The sequence below is a fragment of the Fusarium odoratissimum genome (genome assembly GCF_000260195.1).
Source record: "Fusarium odoratissimum NRRL 54006 unplaced genomic scaffold supercont1.7, whole genome shotgun sequence".
Lineage (NCBI taxonomy): Eukaryota > Fungi > Ascomycota > Sordariomycetes > Hypocreales > Nectriaceae > Fusarium > Fusarium odoratissimum.
In genome coordinates, this window is record NW_022158693.1 from 1,389,722 (window position 1) to 1,415,835 (window position 26,114).

The 26,114-nt window shown below is 48.4% G+C and overlaps 7 protein-coding genes across 12 annotated transcripts; 4 read left to right on the plus strand and 3 right to left on the minus strand.

The window, feature by feature from the left end:
• The first annotated feature begins 83 nt into the window (after positions 1 to 83).
• On the plus strand, positions 84 to 4,539 carry FOIG_05750 (E3 ubiquitin-protein ligase BRE1). 6 transcript variants are annotated; one of them, XM_031204568.1, is made up of 5 exons: positions 84 to 489; positions 640 to 939; positions 998 to 1,055; positions 1,111 to 2,714; positions 2,771 to 4,539. In XM_031204568.1, the coding sequence occupies exons 2-5, from the start codon at positions 826 to 828 to the stop codon at positions 2,942 to 2,944; spliced, it is 1,950 nt and encodes a 649-aa protein (XP_031066397.1). In that variant the 5' UTR covers positions 84 to 489; positions 640 to 825; the 3' UTR covers positions 2,945 to 4,539. The 6 variants fall into 6 exon arrangements, with proteins under 6 accessions (XP_031066397.1, XP_031066394.1, XP_031066399.1 ...); XM_031204565.1 differs by having other exon boundaries at positions 796 to 939; XM_031204570.1 differs by having other exon boundaries at positions 1,111 to 4,539.
• Positions 3,203 to 4,555, minus strand: FOIG_05751 (uncharacterized protein). The gene has a single exon (XM_031204571.1). It carries the CDS (start codon positions 4,299 to 4,301, stop codon positions 3,402 to 3,404), a length of 900 nt encoding a protein of 299 aa, XP_031066400.1. The 5' UTR covers positions 4,302 to 4,555; the 3' UTR covers positions 3,203 to 3,401.
• A 3,176-nt stretch (positions 4,556 to 7,731) lies between these two features.
• On the plus strand, positions 7,732 to 12,846 carry FOIG_05752 (ATP-binding cassette, subfamily B (MDR/TAP), member 1). The gene is made up of 6 exons (XM_031204572.1): positions 7,732 to 9,126; positions 9,249 to 9,406; positions 9,535 to 10,153; positions 10,271 to 10,837; positions 10,893 to 11,678; positions 11,811 to 12,846. Exons 1-6 carry the CDS (start codon positions 8,085 to 8,087, stop codon positions 12,686 to 12,688), a joined length of 4,050 nt encoding a protein of 1,349 aa, XP_031066401.1. The 5' UTR covers positions 7,732 to 8,084; the 3' UTR covers positions 12,689 to 12,846.
• Positions 12,847 to 15,096: 2,250 nt separating this feature from the next.
• FOIG_05753 (uncharacterized protein) lies at positions 15,097 to 17,869 on the plus strand. The gene is made up of 2 exons (XM_031204573.1): positions 15,097 to 16,482; positions 16,537 to 17,869. The coding sequence occupies exons 1-2, from the start codon at positions 16,006 to 16,008 to the stop codon at positions 17,128 to 17,130; spliced, it is 1,071 nt and encodes a 356-aa protein (XP_031066402.1). The 5' UTR covers positions 15,097 to 16,005; the 3' UTR covers positions 17,131 to 17,869.
• Positions 17,414 to 17,530, minus strand: FOIG_05754 (uncharacterized protein; the record flags this gene model as incomplete). Its single annotated transcript, XM_031204574.1, is given in 2 exon segments — positions 17,414 to 17,444; positions 17,454 to 17,530. Coding segments are annotated over 2 exon segments (108 nt in total).
• Positions 17,870 to 20,520: 2,651 nt separating the features above from the next.
• FOIG_05755 (uncharacterized protein) lies at positions 20,521 to 21,771 on the minus strand (the record flags this gene model as incomplete). Its single annotated transcript, XM_031204575.1, has 2 exons — positions 20,521 to 20,606; positions 21,681 to 21,771. 2 exons carry the CDS (start codon positions 21,769 to 21,771, stop codon positions 20,521 to 20,523), a joined length of 177 nt encoding a protein of 58 aa, XP_031066404.1.
• Positions 21,211 to 24,146, plus strand: FOIG_05756 (uncharacterized protein). The gene is made up of 2 exons (XM_031204576.1): positions 21,211 to 22,161; positions 22,318 to 24,146. The coding sequence occupies exon 2, from the start codon at positions 22,451 to 22,453 to the stop codon at positions 23,825 to 23,827; it is 1,377 nt and encodes a 458-aa protein (XP_031066405.1). The 5' UTR covers positions 21,211 to 22,161; positions 22,318 to 22,450; the 3' UTR covers positions 23,828 to 24,146.
• Positions 24,147 to 26,114: the final 1,968 nt, after the last annotated feature.

A 26,114-nucleotide genomic window follows, 5' to 3' on the forward strand; every position in this document is an offset into this window, starting at 1 on the left:
GCGAGAATTATCCGCCCATGCAAATCGATAAGAAAAGCTCCACTTTCCGAACGAAGCTAGACTGACACTAATCCCCTTTGAGGTGGAGACGCCGCGCTTCTTGTTCTGCGACTCAACTTCGAAATTTCAACTCCTTACCCGAAGAAACGTTCCATCATCATAACACGCTTCCCCGCGCCATCACTTGATGATCGCTCGCACGTCTTTGCTCGCGACGGGAATTGGCTTGAAAGCGCTCGCACGACCGACCCGTCGCTTTTCTTTGGCAACGCGTCCGCCTTTTTGCCCTATGCCACGCGACTTCTGATGCCTCTTACAACCACGCCCTCTGCCTCCCCTCGCCCATCCACAGTCTCAAAGATGGAGGATAGGAAACGGCCTGCCATCAGCAGTGCCGATGATATAGCCCCTCCGAGCAAGCGAGTTGCCGTCAATGGCTCCAAGGCTAAAGATGACTCTTCCGACATGAAGGAGGAGAGTTGGATCGAGGTAAGTCACACGACGACATCTCCTATTGCCAACGCTTGAGTATCCAACCCATATGTTTCCCCCCGCACTCTGCCTATCACGTAGGCTTCTATTCCCGGCTTCGTGCCATTCTGTTGGGATGGTCCTGGACGGCATTGCTCACCAAGCCAGTGATGATGCTCGCCTGCTTCTTGCGACACCGCAATAGTCGGCTCGGAAGTGCATTCGTCATGCACCCAAATGAGAAGCGCCTCCGCACAACCCAAGAAAACATCACGCAACTTGCTCGACGTATGGAGGTGGAAATGTCGCTGACCCAATCTTCAGGCCTACACAAAGGGCGCCATCTACCGGCAGATGCAAGAATATAGTCGAAAGGCTTCTACGTACGAGTCACGCCTCGAGGAACTTCACAAAAGATCTGTCCATCATGACGACCACTTGAGACTTATCGATGCTTGGTGGCGACAGGTTTGTCCCACCCTTCTCCAGGCCCCACTGTCTGTGGTATAGCTAAACAAAGAAACAGGTGCTTGAGGAAATGGAGCTTCTTTCAGACTCGGAGATCACCTCTACAACACCATCCGGTATGAGGTCCTTTGTTCTAAGTTACCAGCCGTGCTTTTTCTAACCTATTCGCAGATCCTCCGTATCTGAGTGGCGTGACTTTCAAGGATCTTCATGAATTCCAGAAACATCTATCCGACAAAGGCAAGACGATCAAATCCAGAGCTGAAGCACTCCTCGGACGATTGGCCTCTTCGCGAGGCAAGATTGACCCCGACGCTGCTGCGCTGGAGAATAAGGTTGCAAGTCTGCTGGCAACACAAAAGGAATACTTGTTCAAACTGGACCGTTTGAAGAGTGAAAAGGACCAGCTGTCTGAACAACTGAATGCTGCGACTTTGCGATATTTCAAAGCGGAGAAGAAACTAGACCGTGCCAAAAGCTTTCAGGTGCAGAAGCTAGAACAACAAGCATTTGCTAATGCCACTCGCCCTTCTGCATCTGGCGATGGGGGTGCTGAGGCCGGCGAAACAAATGGCAATGCGGGTGAACTGTTGCTCAAGTATGAAGAGGCAACTGCAGCTGCTACCAAGCAAAAGGAACAACTCGACGTCATCCTGGCTGAAATCAAGACCCTTCAGGACGAGAACTCGACTCTTAAAGCGAAGAGGGAGACCTTAACCGATGAAGACTTCATTCGGACCGACGTTTTCAAACAATTCAAAAACCAGAACGAGGATCTCATCAAACGTATTAACACCCTTGAAGCTACAAACAAACAGCTGCGAGAAGAAGCCGAAAAACTACAAGCAGAGCGGTCGATGTTCAGAACTCAGCTTGAAGCAGACGCAAATCAGGTGACACAGGAACTTGAAGCTGAGATCATTTCCAGAGATCAAGATCTTGCCCGAGTGCGATCGGCGCGCGATGAATTGCTGGCCGAAACTACGCAACACAAGGCAAGATTAGAACAAGACCGGGCATCAATCGATCAAGTCAAGGCTCTGGCATCTGCCAAAGAGGATAGAATTACGGCTTTGGAAGCAAAACTTTCACGCCTTCAACCGAACGAGGACCAGCAAGCTATTCGCCCGGATATCGAGGCATTGACAATTGATGAGCTTCGTCTGCACTACACAAAATTGGAACGGGATTTCAACTCTATCAACACTGAATTCCCGGCTATGGAAAAGGCATACAAGAAAATAATTCAAATTGCTCAAAAGAAAGCGATGGATACCAGTGCTGCAGAGGAACGCATGGCAATACTAATTGCAGAGAAGAGTAAAGCTGACCAGAAATACTTTGCCGCGCGAAAGGACGCAGATACACGCAACAACGAGATTCGATCATTGCGGCACCAGAACAGCAAGAGTTCGGAAATCATCGCCCAGCTAAAGGACCTCGAATCGCAGAACCGTACCCTACTGGGTAATTTGGATAAACAGTTAACCGATTTGAAACAAGCAAATGCCGCCCTGATGACGGAGAACAAGAAGATGGAAACAGCAAGCCTCGATGCTCTCCGCCGTACTGAATCTCTGAACAAGCAAGTTGCTGACCTGACAAACCTGGTCAAATCTAAAGATGCGGCTTCTGCTGTGGTTCGTGAGCGCAACACGATGCAAGAGACTGAGGTGGAGAAGATGAAGGTACGCCTCGAGCATACACAGAAAGATCGCGACAATTGGAAGAATAAGGCATTGAGCAATGCGTCTGAAGAAGAAGAAATGCTACGGGTAAGTGATCCAAGAAAACAATCCTGATGTTTTAAACCATTTTAACGCGCTTCCAGACGTTCGCTCTATGCACTATTTGTCGTATCAATTTCAAGAATACGGCGTTGAAGACATGTGGCCATTTATTCTGCAACCAATGTGTGGATGATCGCATCAGCAATCGCATGCGGAAATGTCCTACATGTTCCCGAGCATTTGACAAGATGGACGTTATGCCCGTTCATCATTGAACGAACGCACCGAGAGCGCAATGGAAACAAGCTATCTTGCACCTTACTTCTGTTCCTTATATATGCGATACCTCTTTTTCTACTTCATTAATTGCTTGCGTCAAGCATTGAGCATCCATCCTATACCTTTCAGGCATTTGGAGGTGGCTGTATGTCCACCTTCACCGGACTATGTTGGGCCACTATGATCTGGACAGCGCATCTTGACGGTTTCCTTCTCTGGGCTAGATGGCTACTCTTGGAAAGTCATCCGTGTATTTCTAAACCACTCAGCGGAACACTTCACGAGCCGCTGCATGCATGTATATACTCTTTGTAAAGAAAGGAGGGGGTTGGGGGTTGGGGGTTGGGGTACTTCAGAGTCAGTGTATGAAATAGCAGGATAAATGGAAAGCGTCGATTATGCTACCAAAAAGAAATTCGGAACTCTGGTACATGTGTCTAACGGGGTGATTAGCTATCTACGGCTGGTTGAACCAAAACCAGTGCTCTCATGACGATTTGAATTGTTGGATCCAGATGACGATCCAGAACGACCACCCCATCCAGAACCTCCACGTCCGATGCTGCCATACCCATCGTTGTGGTGATTATGATGGTTTTGCTGATTACGGCTACCAGCCCAGTATCCTGCTGCGGCTCCTCCTGCGGCACCACTCCAGAACCCGGGTCTCCAAGTGTCAGATTGCGAAGAAGGCTTAGAACCGGGATATGGAGGTGGAGGGTCATCACCGTCAGGACCCCATCCGGGACCCCATCCTCCGGAGGACCATCCGTCGCGACGGCGTCGTGGTCGGTTAGAGTTGCCACCAGCCTCTTGTGCTCTGTAACACGCTGAGTAAATGATCCAGCCGAGAATAGCAACGAAAATAATCGTGAAGAGTAGAGCCCCCCAGTCAGTACCACCTCTGCCGTCACTAAACCATCCTCCGTTGGCGATATTTGGATAACGGCGTTCGCCCTTCCTTGTCAAGGCAACTCTGTATTCAACACCGCAACTACCCTTCAGAACATAGGGGTCGTCGGGAGAGTTATAACCCTCACAGATCACATCCGTCGTGACAAGCTTGAGCTCCTCTGGAAGCGAGGCAGTACAGCTCCATTGAATATCCTCATCACCCCAGCCGGAGCCTTCATTGGTGCAGCGCATCACATCGATGTCGTAAAGTTCACAGAGCGCCTTCTTGGAGACACAGCGCAGTTGGGGGATAGCGCCAACACGGCGATGATTCGTCATGGCTCCATTACCGCGGAGGGTGAGAGATCGCACATCGGAAAGCTTGATGGCATCCTTGGGGCGGGCGGCCAGCGCAAAAGCCGGCAGTGCAAGTAGCCAGGCGAGAGAGCCAGGTATCATGATGTTTTGGGGGCTATGACGCTATAGGGTCGACTATACGAACTCTGTGTGCGAGCCTGTGCCCGTATGCTTATCGCGAGATTCTGGTATGGCGAGTATGGTGAGGTTTTGGAAGTGATGGGAGTTTAGTTTTATCTTGGACAGAAGGAGACGTGTTAAGTTGGACACGTGCCGTGGCGATAAGAAGTCTAAAGATGGGCTTGAATGAGATGATGTGGCGATCTGTTGTAGTAAGCTCTGATGATTTGTTCAGAGTCTCTGGTAGCATCCAATGAAAAGACGAATAGACGATTGTTGCCTAAGGCTTGAAGTAGCAGTCATGGGAGCAAGGATGGCCAAACTCGTTATTGACAGCTATAGAGAGCGCTGGCCTCCTGGGGATAGCAATACATTTTTGTTCTCATGAGTCTAGTGTACTCCATTCTCTCGCTGACCTGAACCTCCAAGGTTGCCATCATGACATCCAATTTGTCCTAATCGAAGCATCATTCGTTCGAGAGGACTTCGGTTATAGCAACATAAGGCAGTGTCGAGTAAAATAGAAGACCATTAAGTAATACGTTTTCTATTGCGTTCTGCATAGTAATAATGCACAAAGTCCATTACGGTAAATCACATCTGCTTCATCTAGTACTGGTCCTCGGAGTGAGGGCTTCGCGACATACATCCAATATCGAGCGGCGGCAAACCCGGCAAAACGTCTACAGCAATACAATCATAGCATCGTAAGCCAGTATTCAATATTTCTCTACTCAATTCGAAGGTCATTCATGTCGTGCTACTGTTCCATCTTTGAGATCATGGTCCGCATAATGCAGGTTTCAAGCTTTGACAAAAATTGAGGTTATTGTTCAGGTTTTACGGGACTATAACCTCAGTTCTGTATCTTTAAAATTCCAGAATTAGATAAATATCTATCTACTCTATTACTGTAATACCGAATCAATTTGCACTCTGTATACAGCGTCCTGCAAGAAACTACTTCACATACCATCAGCTCCAGGGTGGGTGCGATTCTAGCAGGGGAGCATCCTCGTTTATCGCCCCATAACCATGAAACAAATCCTTTATGCGAAACTGTGGAACCTCACCTGAACTTAGGTAGGTATTACAAGAATACTATTCTGGATGCCCTGGGAAGCAAGAAAACCTCAGACCTTGAGATAGGATGTCCAAGATAAACTGACTAAAGGCCCCCCAACTTTATGCTAACTTACCTAAATATTTTTATCATTTAGGGTTGAAGTCTTTAGTTTTCTTGTCTCCTCTAGAGTTGTCATCAACCTGACGGTTACAGCGGCACAATACAAGCACTGTCATGCTTTGTCTCACACGAATACCCCTTGAGAACACTCGATAGAACGGCCATGGGGCCAACTCGAATGCACCCGTCGTTGTGTACAAGTCAATTCGAAACACCTACTGGTTATGAAGTCAAGGTTGGAAAAATCTCATTTGATAACAGCGGCAGCAGGATGCATTGCGCTGGCACAAGTCCCTGAGCAAGGATGCTGATAACACATGGCCTAGGATGCAAGATCCTTCGCTCGACTACGTCTAATGTTAGTCCTGCACAGGACGTAGAGGTTTAAAATACCCTCATGCAGATAGAATTCCCAACAACTCAGCCTCCTAGATGATCACCATTGAGGGTGCCAGGGCTGACCTTACAAACCGATAGCGATTTGGTGACTTGGAAACTCACTTCAAAGAATGGAGCACAAAATATGAAGTGCACTGCCCAGGCAGGTTCCCACGTTCCACATTATCTGTGCTTTCAACAGGAAGTTGTTCTGTAGTTGATTGGCATTACCGAGTTGCAGCAAGCCATCTTCGCGAATGCGAGAATTGCGAAGCTGTTGGCTATGCCCCATCATCACAACAAGCCACGCAATCTAGAATTTATCGGAATTAGCAACTAACACCAGTAACGGATACGAAAATAAGTTTAATGACCGGGATTCGGACTCGGGAGCTACTGACCACCTCCTAGCCTCATTCTATGCTGACAATCGGGAACCGGCGTCAAGAACTCACCGACCTCCGATGACCGCCACCAATATTCAACAGGATTGTAAGTTTACCCGACTCTCCTGAAGAACACATTCGCTATTGAACGAGATTGTTATTGCTCTTCTCATTATTGTGCAGCATACAGATCCATCTGTGTACCAAAGTGCTACCATACTCGAACCTCAATACCTCATCGAGGTGACATGAATCTGATGCACAACGGCTTGTGTATTGCAATGCTTGCCCCCTGTGGTACAGCGCTGGGACATTCAAGATCACTCTGGAACCTGTTGCTCGTGCTCACTGACTATGGCTTACCTGACGCTCGAGGCTTGTGGAGTACCAGTGGTTATTGCGTCCAAGGACTCTTGTTGGATAACATAATACGAAGCGTGCCGAAGTCCCGTGCTTCTTATTTAACCGGCTCCAGTTTCGACTGTCTTTGAAGACTCCGAAGCCTGGAGTAATAAAAGTGAACCGATAGTGGCAGATTGAAGCGAGTCGGGCGCTGTCCGAAAGCAGCAACCGTTTCGACGCCGCAGAAATGCTCCACAGAAGCTCGGTCACCTAACCGCTCTCTGCAACGAATAGTCTGATCGTTGGCTGGCGGGAAAAGGCAGGAGATGTGAATGTGGAGCCAAGAGTTATAGTAAGGTAGATAGACGACGAAATATGTTTATTTTATAGAACAATCATCAAGTTACAAATAAGGCTTTAAAAATATCAAAAGAGCCAGATCGGAGAGAAATATTGAATTCATATAATGATAATTTTAACACTAATAATATTCGGATATGAACGACTATAATTCCTTGCCTTCTCGTTTCAACCTAGCCGGAGTCGAAGAGTGCGAGTAAGCATTGATGATTTTCGCTCCGTAGGATTACCCACTACGGGTTGTCGGACTACTGCGGGAGTCCGAGGGCAGATCCAATGATTCAAGGCAGCTAAAGACAGACAGCCAAAGACAATATACACGGTGAGATGACTCAAACAATCGGTACATATGCAACTTTTTGACCGGGAGGATTGTACAGTCTCCATCGCCACGGGGATCTCTGACTCCCAAGACATTGGATGCTGAGATCACACACAGATCAGAGATCCCTGTATTGAACCGGCTTACGGGGTCTTGAATACGCCTGAGCATGAGTGACAAGTGACAATGGAACATTCTTCACCAACGATGCTCTCCCCCAGGCCCCAATCTGCAAGAACCCCGTGCTGGAGTCGCCAATGAATGATTAGCGGATCAGACATTCGTTTAGCTGAAAAGGGAAACGAAGCGTAATCGACCTGCTAGGTTGTCTATTCCCGGTGCCTTTTTGTGTCCCGCAGGCCGACAACAAGGTACGCTAAGCCAGTCCAACAGATGGAGCGAGGGTGTGTGGATGTGTTGCCCAAGCTCAGCCATTTAAATAAATTGTCCATTCATCTCGAGTCGCATTTTCTTGTGTTCTCGATCGCGAAATAAAACAGACCCCTCGCCAACTGCTTATCACCAACACAGTCCGTACAGACAGGAGACTGCTCACCTGGGGCCCCATCGTTGCCCGTGCTGCGGCGCATTCGACTTCAACTCTCTATGCGAAAATAGATGAACGCTCAATACGCATGATTCGCTAATCTCGACGACAACCATATCAACCCAACACCTACTGGTGTTTCCTTTTTATCCAAGGGTGTTTCTTCACCCCGCCAATAACTTACTGTACACTTACTCTCTTTAACCACTATACGGGCTGGTTCTCCAAGAGCCACATTATCACCATGACCGAAATTTCGGAAAAGACAGCCGCTGCAACAAGTAGCAGCGATCCCTCGCGACCATCGTCGTCAAGCCATAGCGGGAGTGGTTCAACCGACAAAGATGCAGTTCGCCCACACATGAAATCTTCGAGCGACCCCAACAACGAAAAGCTGGACCTGACAAAGGCCGATTCAGCAGTCATTGTGCCCCCCAAAGCAGAAAACATCGAGGATCACTATCGACACTTGCCACCTGACGAAGCCGAGGTATTGCGACGCCAAGTGGTTAGCCCCGAAGTCAAGCAGGGCGTGGCTGTACTATACAGATATGCCTCCCGCAACGACATCTTAATTATTCTAATTTCTGGTCTTTGCGCCATTGCCGGCGGCGCGGCGCTTCCTCTTATGACCGTTGTCTTCGGAAATCTTCAAGGCGTTTTCCAAGACTTTTTTGTGAATCGTACCTTAACAAGCAGTGCCTTCAACGACAAATTGGTGGAATTCGTTTTGTACTTTGTCTATTTAGGCATTGGCGAATTCATTGTCGTATACATTTCGACTGTTGGGTTTATCTGGACCGGAGAGCACATCGCTGGAAAGATTAGGTCTCATTACCTTGAAAGCTGCTTAAGACAAAACATCGGTTTCTTCGATCAAATTGGCGCAGGCGAAGTGGTCACAAGAATTACGTCCGACACGAATCTCATCCAAGATGGCATCTCGGAGAAGGTGTCTCTCACTCTTGCAGCTGTGGCTACATTCGTCTCGGCCTTCATCATCGGTTTCATCAAGTACTGGAAACTGACTCTGATCCTTTTTTCCACCGTCATTGCTCTCCTGATCAACATGGGCGGTGGTTCGTCCTTCATATTAAAATATAATCGACAAAGTCTTGAAGCCTATGCTCATGGAGGAAGTCTTGCAGACGAGGTCATCAGTTCTATTCGAAACGCTGTCGCATTCGGGACGCAGGAACGCCTTGCCAGGCAATATGACGCCCATCTCAAGAATGCGGAATACTTTGGGTTCCGTGTCAAAGGCGCTGTCGCTTGTATGATTGCAGGTATGTGTTTCTCCAGGGCGTTGAAGATGCATGCGAATGGCTTCCATCACAACCCAGCCATCTTCCACCAAATCCTCAAATTTTCAAGTACCTTGTACAGAATAAATCTCTAATCAATTCAGGTATGATGCTGGTCCTGTACCTCAACTATGGTCTGGCCTTTTGGCAAGGTAGCAAGATGCTTGTAGATGGTGAAACTTCACTTTCTAACATCCTTACTATCCTCATGGCCGTGATGATTGGAGCCTTTAACCTAGGCAACGTTGCCCCTAACATTCAGGTATGTTCCCCCTAGCTCTCCCCAGCTCCCTAGCCCCCTAGCTCTTATTTGCGGCCTTTGCTGTCGGCAGTTTGCGTCTTTGGATATACACCACCTATGTACTATTTGGAAGCTAATATTATTCGCAGGCTTTTACGAATGCAGTTGCTGCTGCTGCCAAGATCTTCAATACAATCGACCGTGTTTCTCCCCTCGATTCCTCTAGCAATGAGGGCGAGAAGCTCGAGAATATTCAGGGCTCCATCCGGCTCTCGAAAATCAAACACATCTACCCGTCTCGCCCGGAAGTCACGGTTATGGATGATGTGAGTCTCGAAATCCCGGCCGGCAAGGTGACGGCTCTCGTTGGGGCCTCAGGCTCGGGCAAATCGACGATTGTGGGCTTGGTTGAACGGTTCTACGATCCTGTGCAAGGCACAGTTTACCTGGATGGGCACGATATCTCTAAGCTTAATCTCCGATGGCTACGACAGCAAATGGCTCTTGTCAGCCAGGAACCTACACTCTTTGGCACTACTATCTTTAACAACATTCGTCACGGTTTGATCGGCACCAAGTATGAAGAGGCGAGCGAGGAAAAACAGCGTGAGCTGGTTATTGAAGCAGCCAAGAAGGCAAACGCGCATGACTTTGTTTCTTCCCTTCCCGAAAAGTACGAAACCAACGTTGGAGAACGAGGATTTCTCCTCTCAGGTGGCCAGAAGCAGCGTATTGCTATCGCTCGTGCCATCGTTTCTGATCCCAAGAGTAAGTATACCGACGGGGAGATAAAACTTGAGATCTTGAACTAAAGTCCAAGAGACTTAAAGTTTATCCCCCCCCCTCTTTGTGTCGTCCGCATTTCCTGAACTAACATGGTTCCAGTTCTCCTCCTTGACGAAGCAACAAGTGCTCTCGATACCAAGTCGGAGGGTGTTGTGCAAGCTGCGCTTGAGAACGCTTCCGAGGGTCGCACAACCATCACCATTGCTCATCGCCTTTCAACTATTAGGGATGCCCACAACATCGTTGTGATGTCCAACGGTCGTATTGTCGAACAGGGTACTCACAACGAACTTCTAGAGAACAAGGGTCCATATTCAAAGCTCGTTTCGGCACAGAAAATTGCCGCTGCTGAGACGATGACCCCTGAGGAGCAAGCTGCCATTGATGAGAAGGAGGTATCACTTATGCGGAAGATGACGAGCGAGAAACAGGCTGCAATTATCGCTGACCCTAACGATGACATCGCAGCCAGGCTGGACCGCACAAGCACCACAAAATCCGCATCGAGTCTGGCTCTTCAAGGTCGCAAAGCCGAGGCTGAACAAAAGTATGGCTTGTGGACACTTATCAAACTCATCACGTCTTTCAACAAAAGGGAATGGGGATTTATGATTACGGGACTCATATTCTCCGCTATATGTGGAGGAGGCAATCCTACTCAAGCTGGTACACGTTCTAAATATCTTTTTCGAGTAACTCATCATGGCTAATTCTGTTCCAGTTTTCTTTGCTAAGCAGATCACGACTCTGTCAGTGCCTGTAACAGACCAGAACCGTCACCAAATCAAGAAAGATTCTGATTTCTGGAGCGCCATGTATCTCATGCTCGCCTTTGTTCAGTTGTTTGCATTCATTATTCAGGGTGTCTTGTTTGCGAAATGTTCTGAGCGACTAGTCCACAGAGTACGAGACCGAGCTTTCCGAGCCATGCTTCGTCAAGATGTTGCCTTCTTTGACCGCGATGAGAACACTGCAGGAGCACTCACTTCATTTCTTTCGACTGAAACAACTCACGTTGCTGGACTGAGTGGCGTGACTCTGGGCACGCTGTTAATGGTTGGCACGACACTCATCGCTGCCATTGTTCTATCCTTGGCAATTCAGTGGAAGCTTTCACTCGTGTGTATCTCATTGATCCCCGTCCTCTTGGGATGTGGCTTTTTCCGCTTCTGGATCCTCGCGAAATTTCAGCACCGCGCTAAGGCTGCCTATGACAGCTCTGCCGGGTTTGCCTCCGAGGCAATATCCGCCATCCGAACCGTCGCCTCACTGACGAGGGAAGAAGATGTCTTAAAAACCTACAGAGATTCTCTTGCCGTACAGCAACGCAAGAGTTTAATCTCGGTCCTCAAATCCTCCACGCTGTACGCCGCTTCGCAGTCCCTCCTTTTCGCATGCTTCGCAGTCGGCTTCTATTATGGCGGTACCCTCATAGCGAAGTTCGAGTTGAGCATGTTCCAATTCTTTCTCTGCTTTATGGCGATCATTTTCGGCGCCCAATCAGCCGGTGCGTATCAATGAAGATTCAACTCAGCTACCTGATGAATCTGCCCCTATACAGATTCAACCCAGCTATCTGAGGAATCTAGCCCCATACGCCATTCAAGTTCAACACAGCTAACCAATTACAAATTGACAGGTACAATCTTCTCCTTCGCTCCTGACATGGGTAAAGCGCACCACGCTGCCGGAGAACTCAAAAAGTTGTTTGATAGACAGCCCGTGGTTGACACTTGGTCAGATACTGGAGAGCGGTTGTCTCAGGTTGAGGGCACTCTCGAATTCCGTGATGTTCACTTCCGTTATCCTACGAGACCCGAGCAACCTGTTCTGCGTGGGCTGAATCTTGTCGTAAGACCTGGACAGTATATTGCCCTTGTGGGCGCATCAGGCTGCGGAAAGTCTACTACCATTGCACTTTTAGAACGATTCTACGATCCCCTTTCTGGCGGTGTGTTCATCGATGGGCACGAAATCAGTACGCTGAATATAAACGACTATAGATCGCACATTGCACTTGTCAGTCAGGAGCCTACACTTTACCAAGGAACCATCAAGGAAAACATCCTTTTAGGTACCGCACGCGAGGATGTCTCCGATAAGGATGTCGAATTTGCCTGTCGCGAGGCTAATATATACGACTTCATTATCTCACTCCCCGATGGCTTCAACACCATTGTTGGTAGCAAGGGTGCGTTGCTGTCTGGTGGGCAGAAGCAACGTATTGCTATTGCAAGAGCTTTAATCCGAGATCCTAAGATCTTGCTCCTTGATGAAGCGACATCGGCTCTAGACTCTGAGTCGGAACATGTGGTACAGGCAGCGTTGGACAAGGCGGCTAAGGGCCGAACTACCATAGCTGTTGCCCATCGTCTTAGCACTATTCAAAAGGCCGATGTCATTTACGTTTTCGACCAAGGTCGTATCGTTGAGCAAGGAACACATACGGAGTTGATGAAGAAGAAAGGACGTTACGCTGAGTTGGTTAACTTACAGAGCCTCGAGAAGCAGTCGTAGCGAAGAATTTTTCTGCATTGTATTGGCGTTTGGGCGATCTGTTATTAGCAGGGACATCCCTCTCTTGAAGAAAGGAGGACATTTTCTCATTATTGTTTATAATATTTCTGATGTATACCATCTGATCAATCAACTCTCTTCAAACATTCCAATGCCATACCACTGACATGCGAACTGTGAATGTGTCGTGCATTAATGCATTATCTCCATTAGTGGTTAGACACGGGGGCCTCAGGAAGCAAGAAAAACTTCAGACTTTGGGAATAAACTCATCAAGGAGCCTCCTAAGATTTAAGTAATTTACCTAAGTATTTTTATAATTTAGGATCGATATCCTATGTCTTATTGCCTCCCCTCGAGGGGCAATCGGAGTGCCGCCACATGGCTATCGTGTGCAACAGTACATCCAAGACAGGGAGGATTAACAGGGAATGAAAACGGGTCTCGAACATGACAGCTGGACGAACCATACTGGGAGTTCTGGAAGACGATGATGGCTGACGGGTACAAACAGCGGATAACGGCATTCTTCACCTACCTATGGTATCTAACCTTGTTAGCGGCAGACGCGGCCACAAAGAATCAGTCACTCGCTCACGTTTATGGCCAAACGAACGGTCCGACGGGGGTAGCGGTGAATGTGGTGATTGATGGGTCCCCGATTGTTTGAGACAATCAATGTCTCTGCTAAACTTTAGACATTGCACGGTAGCCAACGGCTGAGAATGCGGGAATGAGACAACTCGATACGGTCTTGGGGCGAAGCACGAATTGTTGGATGGAAGTTATCTCTGTTATAGTTAGACAAGCTACCAATGAATCGCGTTATTCATTTTTGAGAGTCGCTTGATGATCGGGACGTAACACATCTCGCATCGCATCAGAGGCTAGAGTTTAGCTAGGGCAGGGACTCCTTGGCAGGGGAGCAAAGCTTTTCATTGGAGAGAGCTAAGAAGCCAAGGAAATTACTTTAGGCGTTGCGGAAACCATGCAAGGTACGCGAGAAGCTCTATCGGGTCTCGGTGGAGATTGAGAGGACGTTAGAAGAGTTCAACTTGGTCTCAGGGAGTAAGAAGACTTCCGACTGTTAATCAAGCAGTCAGGGTGCCAAAAAATCTCTAGTCTAAAGGCCTACCAAGTTATAATCAACCCACCTGAGTCTTTTTATCGCTCAGGGGCCTGTCTTAGGGTTAGAACCTGGGAGCAGGCACAGTGGTGGCAGAGAATCGCTGATTAAATCAACATCACCTGAGTAACCGTCAGCGGAGAGAACCATTCCGGCACTGGCCTGAAGCTGACGAGGGCCATCTCAGTTGAAGAAACGAAACATTACGACCGGAATGAAACGAAACGGTGAGAATGAATGAACAATCTTGGAAGTCTTCAGTCGTGTGCATGCACGAACTGAACTTCAACTGACAGACCTGATCGGGAACGGATAGTCCCTCCGCAGCACCCACCCAGCACCCTCCACCCACCAATAAACCTTGGAATGAGGTGATGCCCTGAAGCGATCCTACCTACGCTAGAAATCGGTTGTAGATGCTATTTTTTGCCTTGTCGTGGCTGGATCCATGGTAATGGTGGCTGGTCCGTTATGGGGAAGCGAGATTTGACCCTCCCCTTTTCTAGTCGCCTGTTCCTAAGCCTTGCCGTCTTCAGCTCGATGTCCGTTTCGACCTGGGAATATATGTGGGAACATGCATTTTGGCTTGCAAACAGTCAATCGTGTAACCTGGAGAATATGAAAGTGTTGTATCCGTACGTGTGCATGCAATACCGTTCGGAGAATGGAGGTTCCCTCAAGGATGCCGGTAGTAAGCGGGCCGGCTTGAAACAGAACTGAACCCTAGTAACCAAAGAATGCGAATATGGACGCGTAAGGCGCTGAAGGAGGTTTCTCTTCTTCTACAATTGATGTTTTGTGGTTTGTCTGTGTATCAGGAGAGAGTTATCGGAGTGGGTGGCAGTACATGGAGCTGGGTGATGGATTATTAGCAGGCTTTTCACTATACCCTCCTAAACCGCATCACCGTGCAGCATTCTTTTAACAATTTCTCACATTCATTTTGTATAAACTTCGCATTATTGTCCAGTTACAGTACACACCTTACACTCTGGGTGATACGGTACAGCACGCTGCATCAGGCCCAGTCAATAAACCGTCGCGCTAACAGACACTACTGCAAGCCTCAAAGGAGGGTTTAATTATCCTTGCTATTTCCTGGGATCAAGCCATGGGTCTCTCTGCTCTTGAATTTGATTGATTCATTGATGCCTGCTCGATCCTGGTCAAAATTGACAAGCATCAAAAGCAAGGCAGGGCCTGGGCTGGAATCGTTTGTCTCCCCTCCGACTTGGCCCGCTAGAGTCAACTTGGCTGTCCTTGTAGGGGATGTTGCTTTCTTGTCCGGCATCACTGACTCCCATTTCCCGTGATATCCACTTAGAATTCTATACTGGCATCTCTAATCAACTGGTGGGCGCCCTCTTCCTTTCCTTCGTTTTCTTTTTGCTTGCGCAGCCGTTGAGTTACAGACCTCCCTCTACTTCAGGTGCTGTTAGAGCCGCTGTCGATCACTCGTTTCTCGACCCGCCATTCATTCGTTAACTTCCATCTGTGCTCGCCAACTCCATCACTCCTTTTCGACCTACTCACGACGATCATTTTCAACCCCAGACTCAACTTCAGCTCCAACTGCAACTGCAATATACAGTCACTCGTTCTTTCTTAATATCCTGTCTCTTTTGAATAAGCACTTCTTGGCCACATCAACCGCTACCAAATCTGTGCAAGTCTCGAACACCCAGTAGCAATTCTACGGCCATCTCATCTCCCCCCCCCCTGGCAACCAATCCCATCTCGCATTTGGTATATCACGCACCGCATTACACTCATTCTCGACCATCGAGGCCGCAAGAGGACCCCCGCGAACGATTCTCATTTATCAATTGACTTCCCACTCATCGGAAGTGTCATCCGACTTGGAACTTTGCAAATTGCGCCATGCAACGACAACAATAAAGATCCTCCACCGAGAAATTGTTAAATATTGGCATTCGGCACCAATCGATTGACTCACTACCGCTACAACTATCGCTTCAGTGTGTGCTTCACTATCCAATACTGACCTACCACCACCTTTGATCGTGTCAAATTGGGCCCATCGTGGTGAAACACATTCATTCAATCCTGTGATTGTCTGTGCCGCCAATCCACTTAAAGGTTGTACACATCGCCATCAATCCGATTGCTGCACATACTTGGAATACGATTTAATACATCTTTGGCGTCTTTCGCCTCGTCGCTCGTTGCCATGGCTTCATCATCGTGGTCTGCCTCAACAACGACTTGCAGTAGGCCGAAGTCCACCAGCTACCGCGCGCCCCGCTTGCGAATAGCATTATCACTTCTCCTACTTTTAGCATGTCTTACTTCTACAGTCCTAGCGGGTACTGAGACATCATCATCTTCACTCCGACATCGACGACACCATGCACCTACGATCAACAGATACGAGCTACACCGACGCAAGGATGAAGATGAAGTCAAGGAGATCGTCAACAAGGAAACCCCTTCCAAAACTGAGGCCAAATCCAAGGCAACAACTGTCACCATTCAACGTGCTGCAAAGACTGCTGCTGCGACAAACACACCTTTACCTGAAGCTTTTGATGGAAATTTGTCAGCCGAGCTTTCGACCACATCAGATAGTAACTGCCCCGCGTTTCTGAATGGAATCCTTTCCGACCCTTCTTACGAAACTTGCTACCCCCTCTCTATGATGCTCCAGGTAAGTTCCACTCAATGGATGGCAGGCAGGTCATGAATATTGACGAAATCCCAGACGTCCCGTGGCTTCTTTGAAGCTCAGAAGCAGCTCTTGAGCATAGTCCGAGTACTCGATGCAACATGTGCTGCAAACGTCACGTACTGCACTGACTTCTTCGATGCTGCAGCGCGCAACCTCACTGCATCAGAAAACTGCAAGCAAGAATGGGAATCGGGCAACACTATCGTCAAGCAGTTCCTTTATGGCATGAAGGCCTACGAGATGATGTACAAGGCTACCTGTCTTCAAACACCCGAGGATGATATGTATTGTTACGCCAATGCTGTCACAAATACCACGACCGCCGCCAACGCCTACTTCTACTACCTACCGTATAACCTTACATTGCCTGGTAGCACCAACCCTTCATGCAGCTGGTGCATACAAGAAACTATGAACATCTTCCACGCAGCCGCTGAAGACCGTTCTCAACCTGTGGCACTCACCTACGAAAGCGCAGCTCGACAAGTGAACACTCTCTGTGGCCCAGATTTTGTCAATAGCACTTTGCCTCCAGAAGAGACCAACCTGGCGCATATATTTGCCCCGTCATGGGTTGGCTTAGTACTCGCGCTCGGCAGTGCAGCACTAGTCAATGCTGTGTTATAGAATATCGACCCTGAACAGCACCACCTCAGCTATACTTCCTTCACTTCTTCTCAATTTTCGACTATTACTATTTTAATATGTTATGACTACAGATCCATATGCGGGGTTTGTATTTTCTCTTCTGATACGATGCACTTCGCATATCTTCATGACTTGATACCCTTACCAACTTCTTTCCTTTTGTTTGTTGAACCGATTCAACCTTCCAGCCTGCAGGTACGGAAGCAGACCGGCATGCAACACAACATGCTATAATATCATATTACGAGTTTACATACATAGTTTACTCGTTTTCTACCAAAGCTGACTTGGCACTTTTTTACTTGGTTTTTGGAAGGGGTTGATTTGGAATAGCGAGCACAGCCTGGAGTTTCTTCACAGCGGCATTCTGGTTGGGCATAGTGGGTTTATTGTTTTTTTTCTCCTGGATTCAATGGATGAGCGGGTTTGGGACATGATAGATCGGAGAACTTCAAAAGCGTGACGGACTCCAAATGGGAGACGGTGGGACATGGTATCTGTGTATTACTTAGAGTAACCACGAGGACTGAGCACCCTGCTGCTAATGGTCAGTATAGATGTACGAAGCTCAGTGAACAACTTAGAGGAATATAGGCAGATGGAATAGAGACCCAAGATGCCCTCTCATGCCTCATTTTTGTATCTTGATCACTTCCCCTCGCTATTTAACCGGGCTCGATTGTGGACGTGCGAAGCCATAAGCTACACATGGGCGTTCGTTCACACGCAAGCAGATCTGCTCCTCCGTCCAGCCTAATGTTGTATACAACAAACTGGACAAGTAGCTGGCCAACTCCTAGCGCTGACGGCTGAACTATCTCATCTTGCAAAGGATCGGTCAGATCTTACGACGATTTTTACAAGGTAGCGGCCGAGATGTCTTTTCCCAGTACATGATAACCTAAAATCACAACTGAGATATTGCAAACGAATATGGAAGCTAACAAAGTAATAGTGTTGGTGATCCAAGGGGGATAACTCAGCACCACCTCTCATGGTAAGGGGTTTGTTGTCAAGCTGACTCTAACGAAGCAGTTATTTCGTTTCAATTTTTGAATGGATAGATCTTAAAGGGTTCATCAGATCATTTGGGAAGGTGCCAGACCAAGCTTTAAGTGAGCATCGTCAATGCTGGGTAGAGGAGGTCTTATAGCAATGGCTATCCGTCTCTTGTTCGCCGATAGAGCCCAAACATGCATGTGCAGTGCAGTAGAGACTAGCACGGTCACTGGCCGACTTTATTGGATTAGAGCTCGTCTTCAAGCTGTTGTGGAACGTAGCCAAGCTTGATGGTAAGCCGCAGTGAGGGGATGGTGTTAATGTGAAACTGTTCCAAGGCCATGGAACTGGATGTGCACGCATGCATGCAAGAAAAGACGACGCTTCAATAACATATGGTGTCTTCTTGGCATGTACTTCAGTTAAAATATGGTGTTTACTGTTGAATGTCTGAATGTTGAGATGTATGACGTGCGGCCCTGCCTATAATATCTGGGTATACAACGAGAACGGACGGTCATTTCCCAACATACAGAAGAAGAACAAGGAAACCATTCCTCAATGCTCTATCATTGAGCCGTTTCGTGGGTGATATGCCATTATGAAATAAGCCCAAATAGCAGGATTTCTTGGTGCTCATGATGTGCTATCACCAACAAGGTGCATTCCCCTTCAATGCGTAGGAGCCAATCGCAGGCTAGCTCTGACGGACAAGCTGCAGGGTGGTCAATTAGACTTGCAACGACTTGTCAATTTTTCAATCTGATTGTTTGGGTCTGTTGTGTGTCGAAGACTTGGTTGAAGGTCCGAGCCCGTGTCCGTACAAAAGAGTCTGCTAGCCTGTAGCCACGGAGATGGCGTCTTGGTTCGCGTATCTCAACGAATAATATTGTGCATCATGCTGTGACCGAAATGTAGCCAGCAGGATTGACAGTTCAAAGCTGAATGGCGTGGAAATGACGAATTACCAGACGCGTCCTAGCTTGCTTGTTTGTCCACGCTCCGGGTCCGTGGAGCACCATATCCATGGATCGAGCAGACGATACCTATCACTGGACGTCACCGATAGATATGTGTTTCTAACATGATGGAAGCCATTGGGGAGGAGGCGGAGGTAAGTCGCCGGTTTTCATTTTGAGGTTATAGTTTTTGATGGCCAATGACGATGAGCGTTGTACTTCAAAGGGAGAAAGGAACCTTTAGCCCCACGTCTAACTTGAGGAGTGGAGGCGATTGTGTTGGCATCTTGGATCGGTGAGTGCTGATAGAATGCTCGTATGTAGTAATTTCACAGGTTTGGCTCTCGCCACCCAGACGACATGCATGCCTCGTTGCGGGGAGGGGCGAGGACCTAGTTCCGGATATGCATGTGCAGTCAGCAGGCTTAGTTCAATGTAACAATATCGTCCCTGCAGAGAAACTTGTCAGCAATGTTAAAATAGCTTGAGATTTCTGCTCAAGGCGCCCAGGTTGTTATACTGCATGTCGACGCACATATCTGCGCTACAAATACAGCGTCGAACTCAGCTTATGTACATACCAGAAGTGAATGACTGCAACGAATAAGAGACCTCCGGGGGAGCTCCCGTCGAAGAGGCCAATGAAAGTTATTCCCGTTGAAGAAACGGTACGGAACGCAGTACAAGGGAAGCCAGCCTGGTTTGTTACCATGATCTCAACAAAGCCTGACGAAGCGCGGTGGCGCTGAAACTCAGTTCAAGTCCATGCACTCAAAGATTAAAAAGCAATTTGACCTGGCCAGCATATTGACTCGTTCCCTTTCGAAATGTTGAACGGGATACAAATGGTCGGTATTCGACACAGACATCGCCAGAAGAGCCGAGAGCCTGCTCCATCACTTTGATAGCAGAAGGAAAGAGGGTTGTAAGTAAGAAGCTCAACGGCACGGATACCAAAACTCAAGATAGATGTAATCAACGACTCCAGTCTTTGACTGCTGGTGTGGACGGGTGACAGTTGACAGGTTGCTGGCTAAGGGAAGAGATGCTAGGTATTTACTTTAATTAGACATTAAAGAGTCTAACAAGCATGGTTGAGATTCCTCGATAAGATGCAACTTGCCGATCTCCCTTCTGACTTTCTTTTATTCGGTTTCTTCGATCCAAGTAAGGTATTAGGTAGCGTACCCGAGCTTGGGAAGGGCACAGACCTAAATCGATCTTGTCGACATCTTGTCCCCATGGGTGCCTTTAGCCAGCCAGATTCAGCCCTGGAGCATCCTTTAAGCTACCTGAGGTTAGCAAACCAAACTAAGGGATGCGATTCACGATATTTCCATCCACTGATCTCCATCCCCCTGTGTGTTTCTGATGCCCTACAGGGAATGCAATGCTTCGATGATCGACCCACTCAAGGTCCACATATACCCATCATGAGCTGGCGTGCGATGCCCACTTGAGAGCCAAGATCCCAGACTGGCACTTTGCTGGCGGAGGCTGCATTCGTTAGCGTGCACTCAAGATCGAGTAGCTTGAGAGGGATGATCTCAAAGATGGCCTATGACAGAGAACGTTTGCGCGACCACAACTACGGCAACGCAGTGGACAGGAGAGTCCAGAGTATCTATACACCAAGTCATGCCCTCGATACCGATCTGTCTCCCCGGCCGATATTTGGTGATTTGCATAAGCCCCGTGCTTTTTAGGCCTCTTTTAATACTTGTAGATGCGCGAGTGCTTGGTACGTAACATGCAGGCCTCTATCTGCGGCCGCATGGCAGGTCAAAATTCCCTTGCAAGCATCCATCCGCTCAACTCACTCACCTACATGCCGACCTACCTAGTTGCTTTTACTGCATTTAGCGACGCAATTTTTTCTTGTTACATACTTTACCTGACCATGGGTGCTCCATTTGCATCTCGTGCCTAGTATTGGCTGTGATCCGAGGCCAGGTAGCGGGCGGCGAGTGCTAATGGGTGCTTTTTGGTTTTTATGCCCAAGACTTTTTCACGTCTGTTGGTAGGCCAGGCAATGGCAAATATTTATTAATAATCCCACCTCCCCCTGTCATACTCAATAATCTCTAGCTTTTCTTGCCATCACCTGAGAACTTGTGCTTGCGAAGTCTCATTTTGTACTATATCTTCAACTGCCACCGGTCAGCCCTTTCGTTTTCTGACATCCGCATCTGGCAATTGTCGAAATCGACGATTTTGGGTTTGATCTTACAAGGCATACATACTGCTGGGTGGCTTTCGTTTCGGTTTTTTCCGATTTATTGCCTCTCAAAGCTCAACGATATCTCTTCTGCCATTGGTCCTCCGCCCACAATACACAGGCGGGAATCTTGGTTGCTTCCTGGTTCTCCAGTGCTTGGGAGTTTCCTTCGTTTTGACTTTTGCCTCAGCCGTCTGAAACCTTTGGACTCGAACCATTTCATTCCGCTCTCGACTGAGGCTGGAACGGCTTTACGCTTAGGGTCGTCGACCCTTCAGCTACTTCACCTCCGGGTCCTTGTTTTCTATTCCATAGGCATGGTGTTTGCATTGTGACGCTAAACAGCTCTATACCCTCGCGTTCTGACCTATATTTATTCACCCGCACGATAGCGTTGCTATCCTTTTCCCTCACGCAGAGTCTCGCGTTCTCTAGAGCCGTCATATTCCCCGTTAGAACCAGGCTTAGCAGAGACCAAATCCGGCTTCTTTGTGGGTGTGGCTGCGAGCTCGCCCACATCCCTCACGTTTTCCATCAATACACAGCAGAAATACGGCTGGCCACGGCCTCATTCTACAGCCCTCTTCCTCCAAGTCTTTTACTGCATATGAGCCTGTATTTCCTTTGCTACCTCTGTCTTCAACCCGGACATTGTTGTGGGCTTGGCCGAGATTCTTCCGCTACCCCCGGCCGTTGGCCAGCCTGCTAGTCTCACCCAAAGAAAGGCTTTAATCGATCTGAGTCAATAGCGTCCTTTCAGACCGCTAGGAGTCCATTGAGGCTACACGCCTTTGACTACACCAGCCTTCATCCACTCCCCCCATCGTCTATCTGGTCAGTGGAACCGCCCGCATTCCGTCTTACAGCCGGCTCCCTGGAAGTAGTGGACTATTGGGCCCTTCCCGCTCTTTTCTTCCCTTTGGCTTGGCTGATCCTATTCTCTTATTGGACGCTACCGAAAGGGTTCTGTACTGAGTACCTGGGTATAAGTTAGCTGTTGATGCAACCGATCTAAGCCGCCACTGATCCTCCACTAATAAGCTCGACACTGGCGTCTCTCTTTCCCATCCATCTATGTTGATGGTAGTCCTTCCTGACTGCACCGGAATATTCCACAACGTTCATGTCTCTAACAGCTGTCGAGACCGCCGCGCGAACATCACAGCGGCTGAACGCGATGCCACAGACCATGCCGGAGGCCATGTCACATCCACACGCGACGACAATAATGAATTGGGCACCGGACACACATCATCCTCCTCGGGGTCCAGCTCGCTCTCACTATGACCAACACCCGTATTCTCCGGTGGGCCTACTCACCGTAGGGCCCGATCATCGTCGTCCTTCACAGCTGCAGCATCATCAACACCCGCGAACTGGCCATGTTTACCAACTGAATGAGATGCCGGGCTCTGTGCCTCAAAACCAACCTCATCATCCTCTTCATCCACCACCTGGGCTATATGCTACTGATCCTACAGCTGGACAGCAAGCCCGTCCACCGCAAGCTCCATCTACCTTTCGTCTACGGAATAGCGAAATGCTGGACCACGTGCAAGACCACCATCCATTATATGCGCCGAGACTGCACTCGGTGTCAGAGGATCAACCGCCCGCCTTCGTACATGGTCAGCATAGACCATCAATCGATATGTGTGCCGTTCCTCCCTTTACAGAGTATCACTTCAATCCGGCTGCTACAACCAATGGTGGGCCGCCTCATTCGAATAGTCCTATGGTATCTCCAACTGAACCGAGGCCTGATCATATGAAGATACCCGATATTCTTTCCACTGGCGAGGGAAGTGGCGGTAGGATGAGCGTGAACAATCGCTCAGCCGATGTCCGCTTTAGGCTCCAGATACGGCAGCAACCAATTGCGGCTCGATCATGTGGATTCGGGGAGAGAGACCGGAGAGTAATCGATCCGCCACCAATCGTTCAGCTTCTCATTGAAGGTGCTAATCTCACGAAAGAGGAGACAGTAAAACATCTGCGCTATCCCCACTACGTGATGAGCTGCTCTATTTACGATGAATCTGGGTCCCGTGATGCCTCGTTCATGCCTGAAGAGTATCGGCAACAGCGCCGACTCATGGGCTTATTAGTCAGTGCCCCGTTCGTTGGCAAGGATGAACATGGCGAGGAGGGTTGCTTCTTCTGCTTTCCAGACTTGTCCTGCAGAACTCCTGGCTCATTTCGCCTTCATTTCGCCTTGGTCAAAATTGACCCAATCCGTGCAAAAGAGGTGAAGCGCTTCCCGACTTTGGTTGACGATAAGAGCGATGTTTTTACTGTTTATACAGCAAAGGACTTTCCTGGGATGCAGGCCAGCACAAAGTTGACCAAGCGACTTAAGGAGCAAGGCTGTATTATTTCTATCAAGAAGGGAAATGACCGGTCCAAAAATGCCAGGAGTCACGACGATTCAAGCGACGGAGAGCAAGATGAGGGCGAAGCTTCGTTGCAAGGAAAGCGGCGACGCCGTTCGGCGCGATAGTGAACACACAGCATATAATATATAGGGCGTTCGATGTGTTTTCAAGGCAGGCAAGTTTCGGGTCATACACGTACACGGATGGGACAATATGGCGCTATATTGATTGACGATGCTACCTGGGTGTTTCTATACTGCGCTACAGAATGAAGGTTGTTCTGATGTGCTCATTATACCATGGTTTGCCTTTGTTTCAGCAAGGCATGCTTCAGTTAAAATAGTTTCAGCACATAAGTTGATGTTGAGAAGGGGTACTGTGCCCATATCACAACTTGTGGAATAAAGAGAACATATATTCTCCCTCTCTTCTTGCATGTTCCCTTGTTCTCGCCAAGAACCCCAAATGCCCGTTAGAAATCGCGACTCCTCTTGAGAATGGTCATCTATGGCCCAACGGAGCAGATCACATTCGACCGCCGATGCATGATAGCTAAGAAGTCGACCCACAACCAACAGGATTCGTTCACTTCTAGCATTAAGCTTCTGTGAACAACAACTTTAACATTAGCCGGGTCGTCTTGTCCCTCGCAGCCAGGAGGCGTAGACACTCCCGTTACATGATTGTTATTCCTTTGCATGGCCTCTGGGTTTGTCCCAGTACCTAGACGGGTCATGGCCAGGTTGGGATGATTGAGTAAGAGCAGCTTATGGGTCACAAGTCATAGTCGCATTCCAGTATAACATTCGGACCCAAACCAGATGTTTCCGTGTGCGTCCACGAAGAAAGTTGTGCGGTAATTTGTTTCTCATCAAAGTTCAACTGCATGACCGCTCGCTGGGGAGGTTTTGATGTTTCTAATGCAGTGACTGGATCAATGAGCTTGTGCAAAAGTGGCAAAATGCGAGCAACTTGTTGAATATGACAGGTCAAGTTAACTATTACTTGACAGGATGTCAAAGTGAGATCTCGCGAACGAGGAAAGATCCGATGACAGAAAACTTTGTGACCTGGCAGCGTTATCCTTTTTCGCTAAGCTCAACGTTCTTTGATTGCCCAACTGACTAGGAGGGCATCCAAAAGATTGGCACCACACCACTTCGCTGAGTTGATCGACAACTAGCATCATGCTGAACCATCTCGGAAGAGGAGAGTTGGTCGCACTAAGCAAGCTGTCTATCTCACCTTCGCAGATGTCAAGATTGGCGTATCAGCCTTTTTCAGGCGGCTGTCCTTGTTAAATGCACACCTACTCGATCAGCGCATGTCAGACAGAACCTTGGTTAAACATTAGACAGTTTCAGTCGCTGCTCAATAGCCCATCGTTGTTGGAATATTACTGGGCCTCATACCACCAATTTCTGCTATTATTCTGTCACCCAGGTCATGCAGTCCGGAGGTAGGCTCCGCCGTTGCGATGGCTTGGGGCTACCCGCTTTACAGACTGCCATTGAGACAGTGACCTGTGAAAACATACACAGTACATACATGCAAAGCCACCACCGAAAAGTGGTTGAATCCGATGCGGGAACTACGCAAGCTCCCGCATCTGTTAGATATCGTGAAAGCCCCGTTATCTGATCTCGAGTGAGCCAGTCAACTAGTTAAACCGGAGAACGCTTGTAACGGCAAGTCTCTGAGAGTACTGCATTGCTTCCTTAGGGGGAAATATTTTACGACACCCAATCTCGTACCTTGACGACGGATGCCAAAATAAGTACAAAAAGTGAGACCGTAGACTTTTATAAGAAGCAGACTCTTGCGAACAAGTTTCGTCATTTCCAGCTCGGGCTGCAGCCCTCGGCCGATCCCGGAGAAGGGCATTGGAGATGAATCTCCGGAGAAATCGTGCTGTAGCATTCCACTGGTCGATGATATGTGAGTGACAAGCAGAGACAAATCTGACATGGAGTTTTCTGAATCACTGCCATTGCCGATCATGCCAAGGCCCGGAGAAAGACACAAGGTTTTGAGACACATCTTTGATCCAGCAACTCATCCCTCGTGTCGCCTCTCGGCGCTGCCCCTCATCATGCAAGCCTCAGCTCAACATGGTACGGTACATGTGTCTTTCTTGCACATGACTAGCATGGTACTGTACTCTTGCTGGCATCGTCAACTCTCACAGATCAGTAACGGTGTCTTGATCGATTTTGTGACGAATCGAGCAAACTAGCAACAACAGATTCGTTGCCAACGTTGCGTTAGCTGACATCAACTCATCAATCCTTAATATGCCAGAGCTCAAGACGCCCTCAGAGTCCAACTGCTGAGACCTAAAACTCCATTCTTTCTCTTCCCCTTTCTAGCTTCTCCTATCGTGTCCCTGTCTACAGAGTGGATGCTGGATCA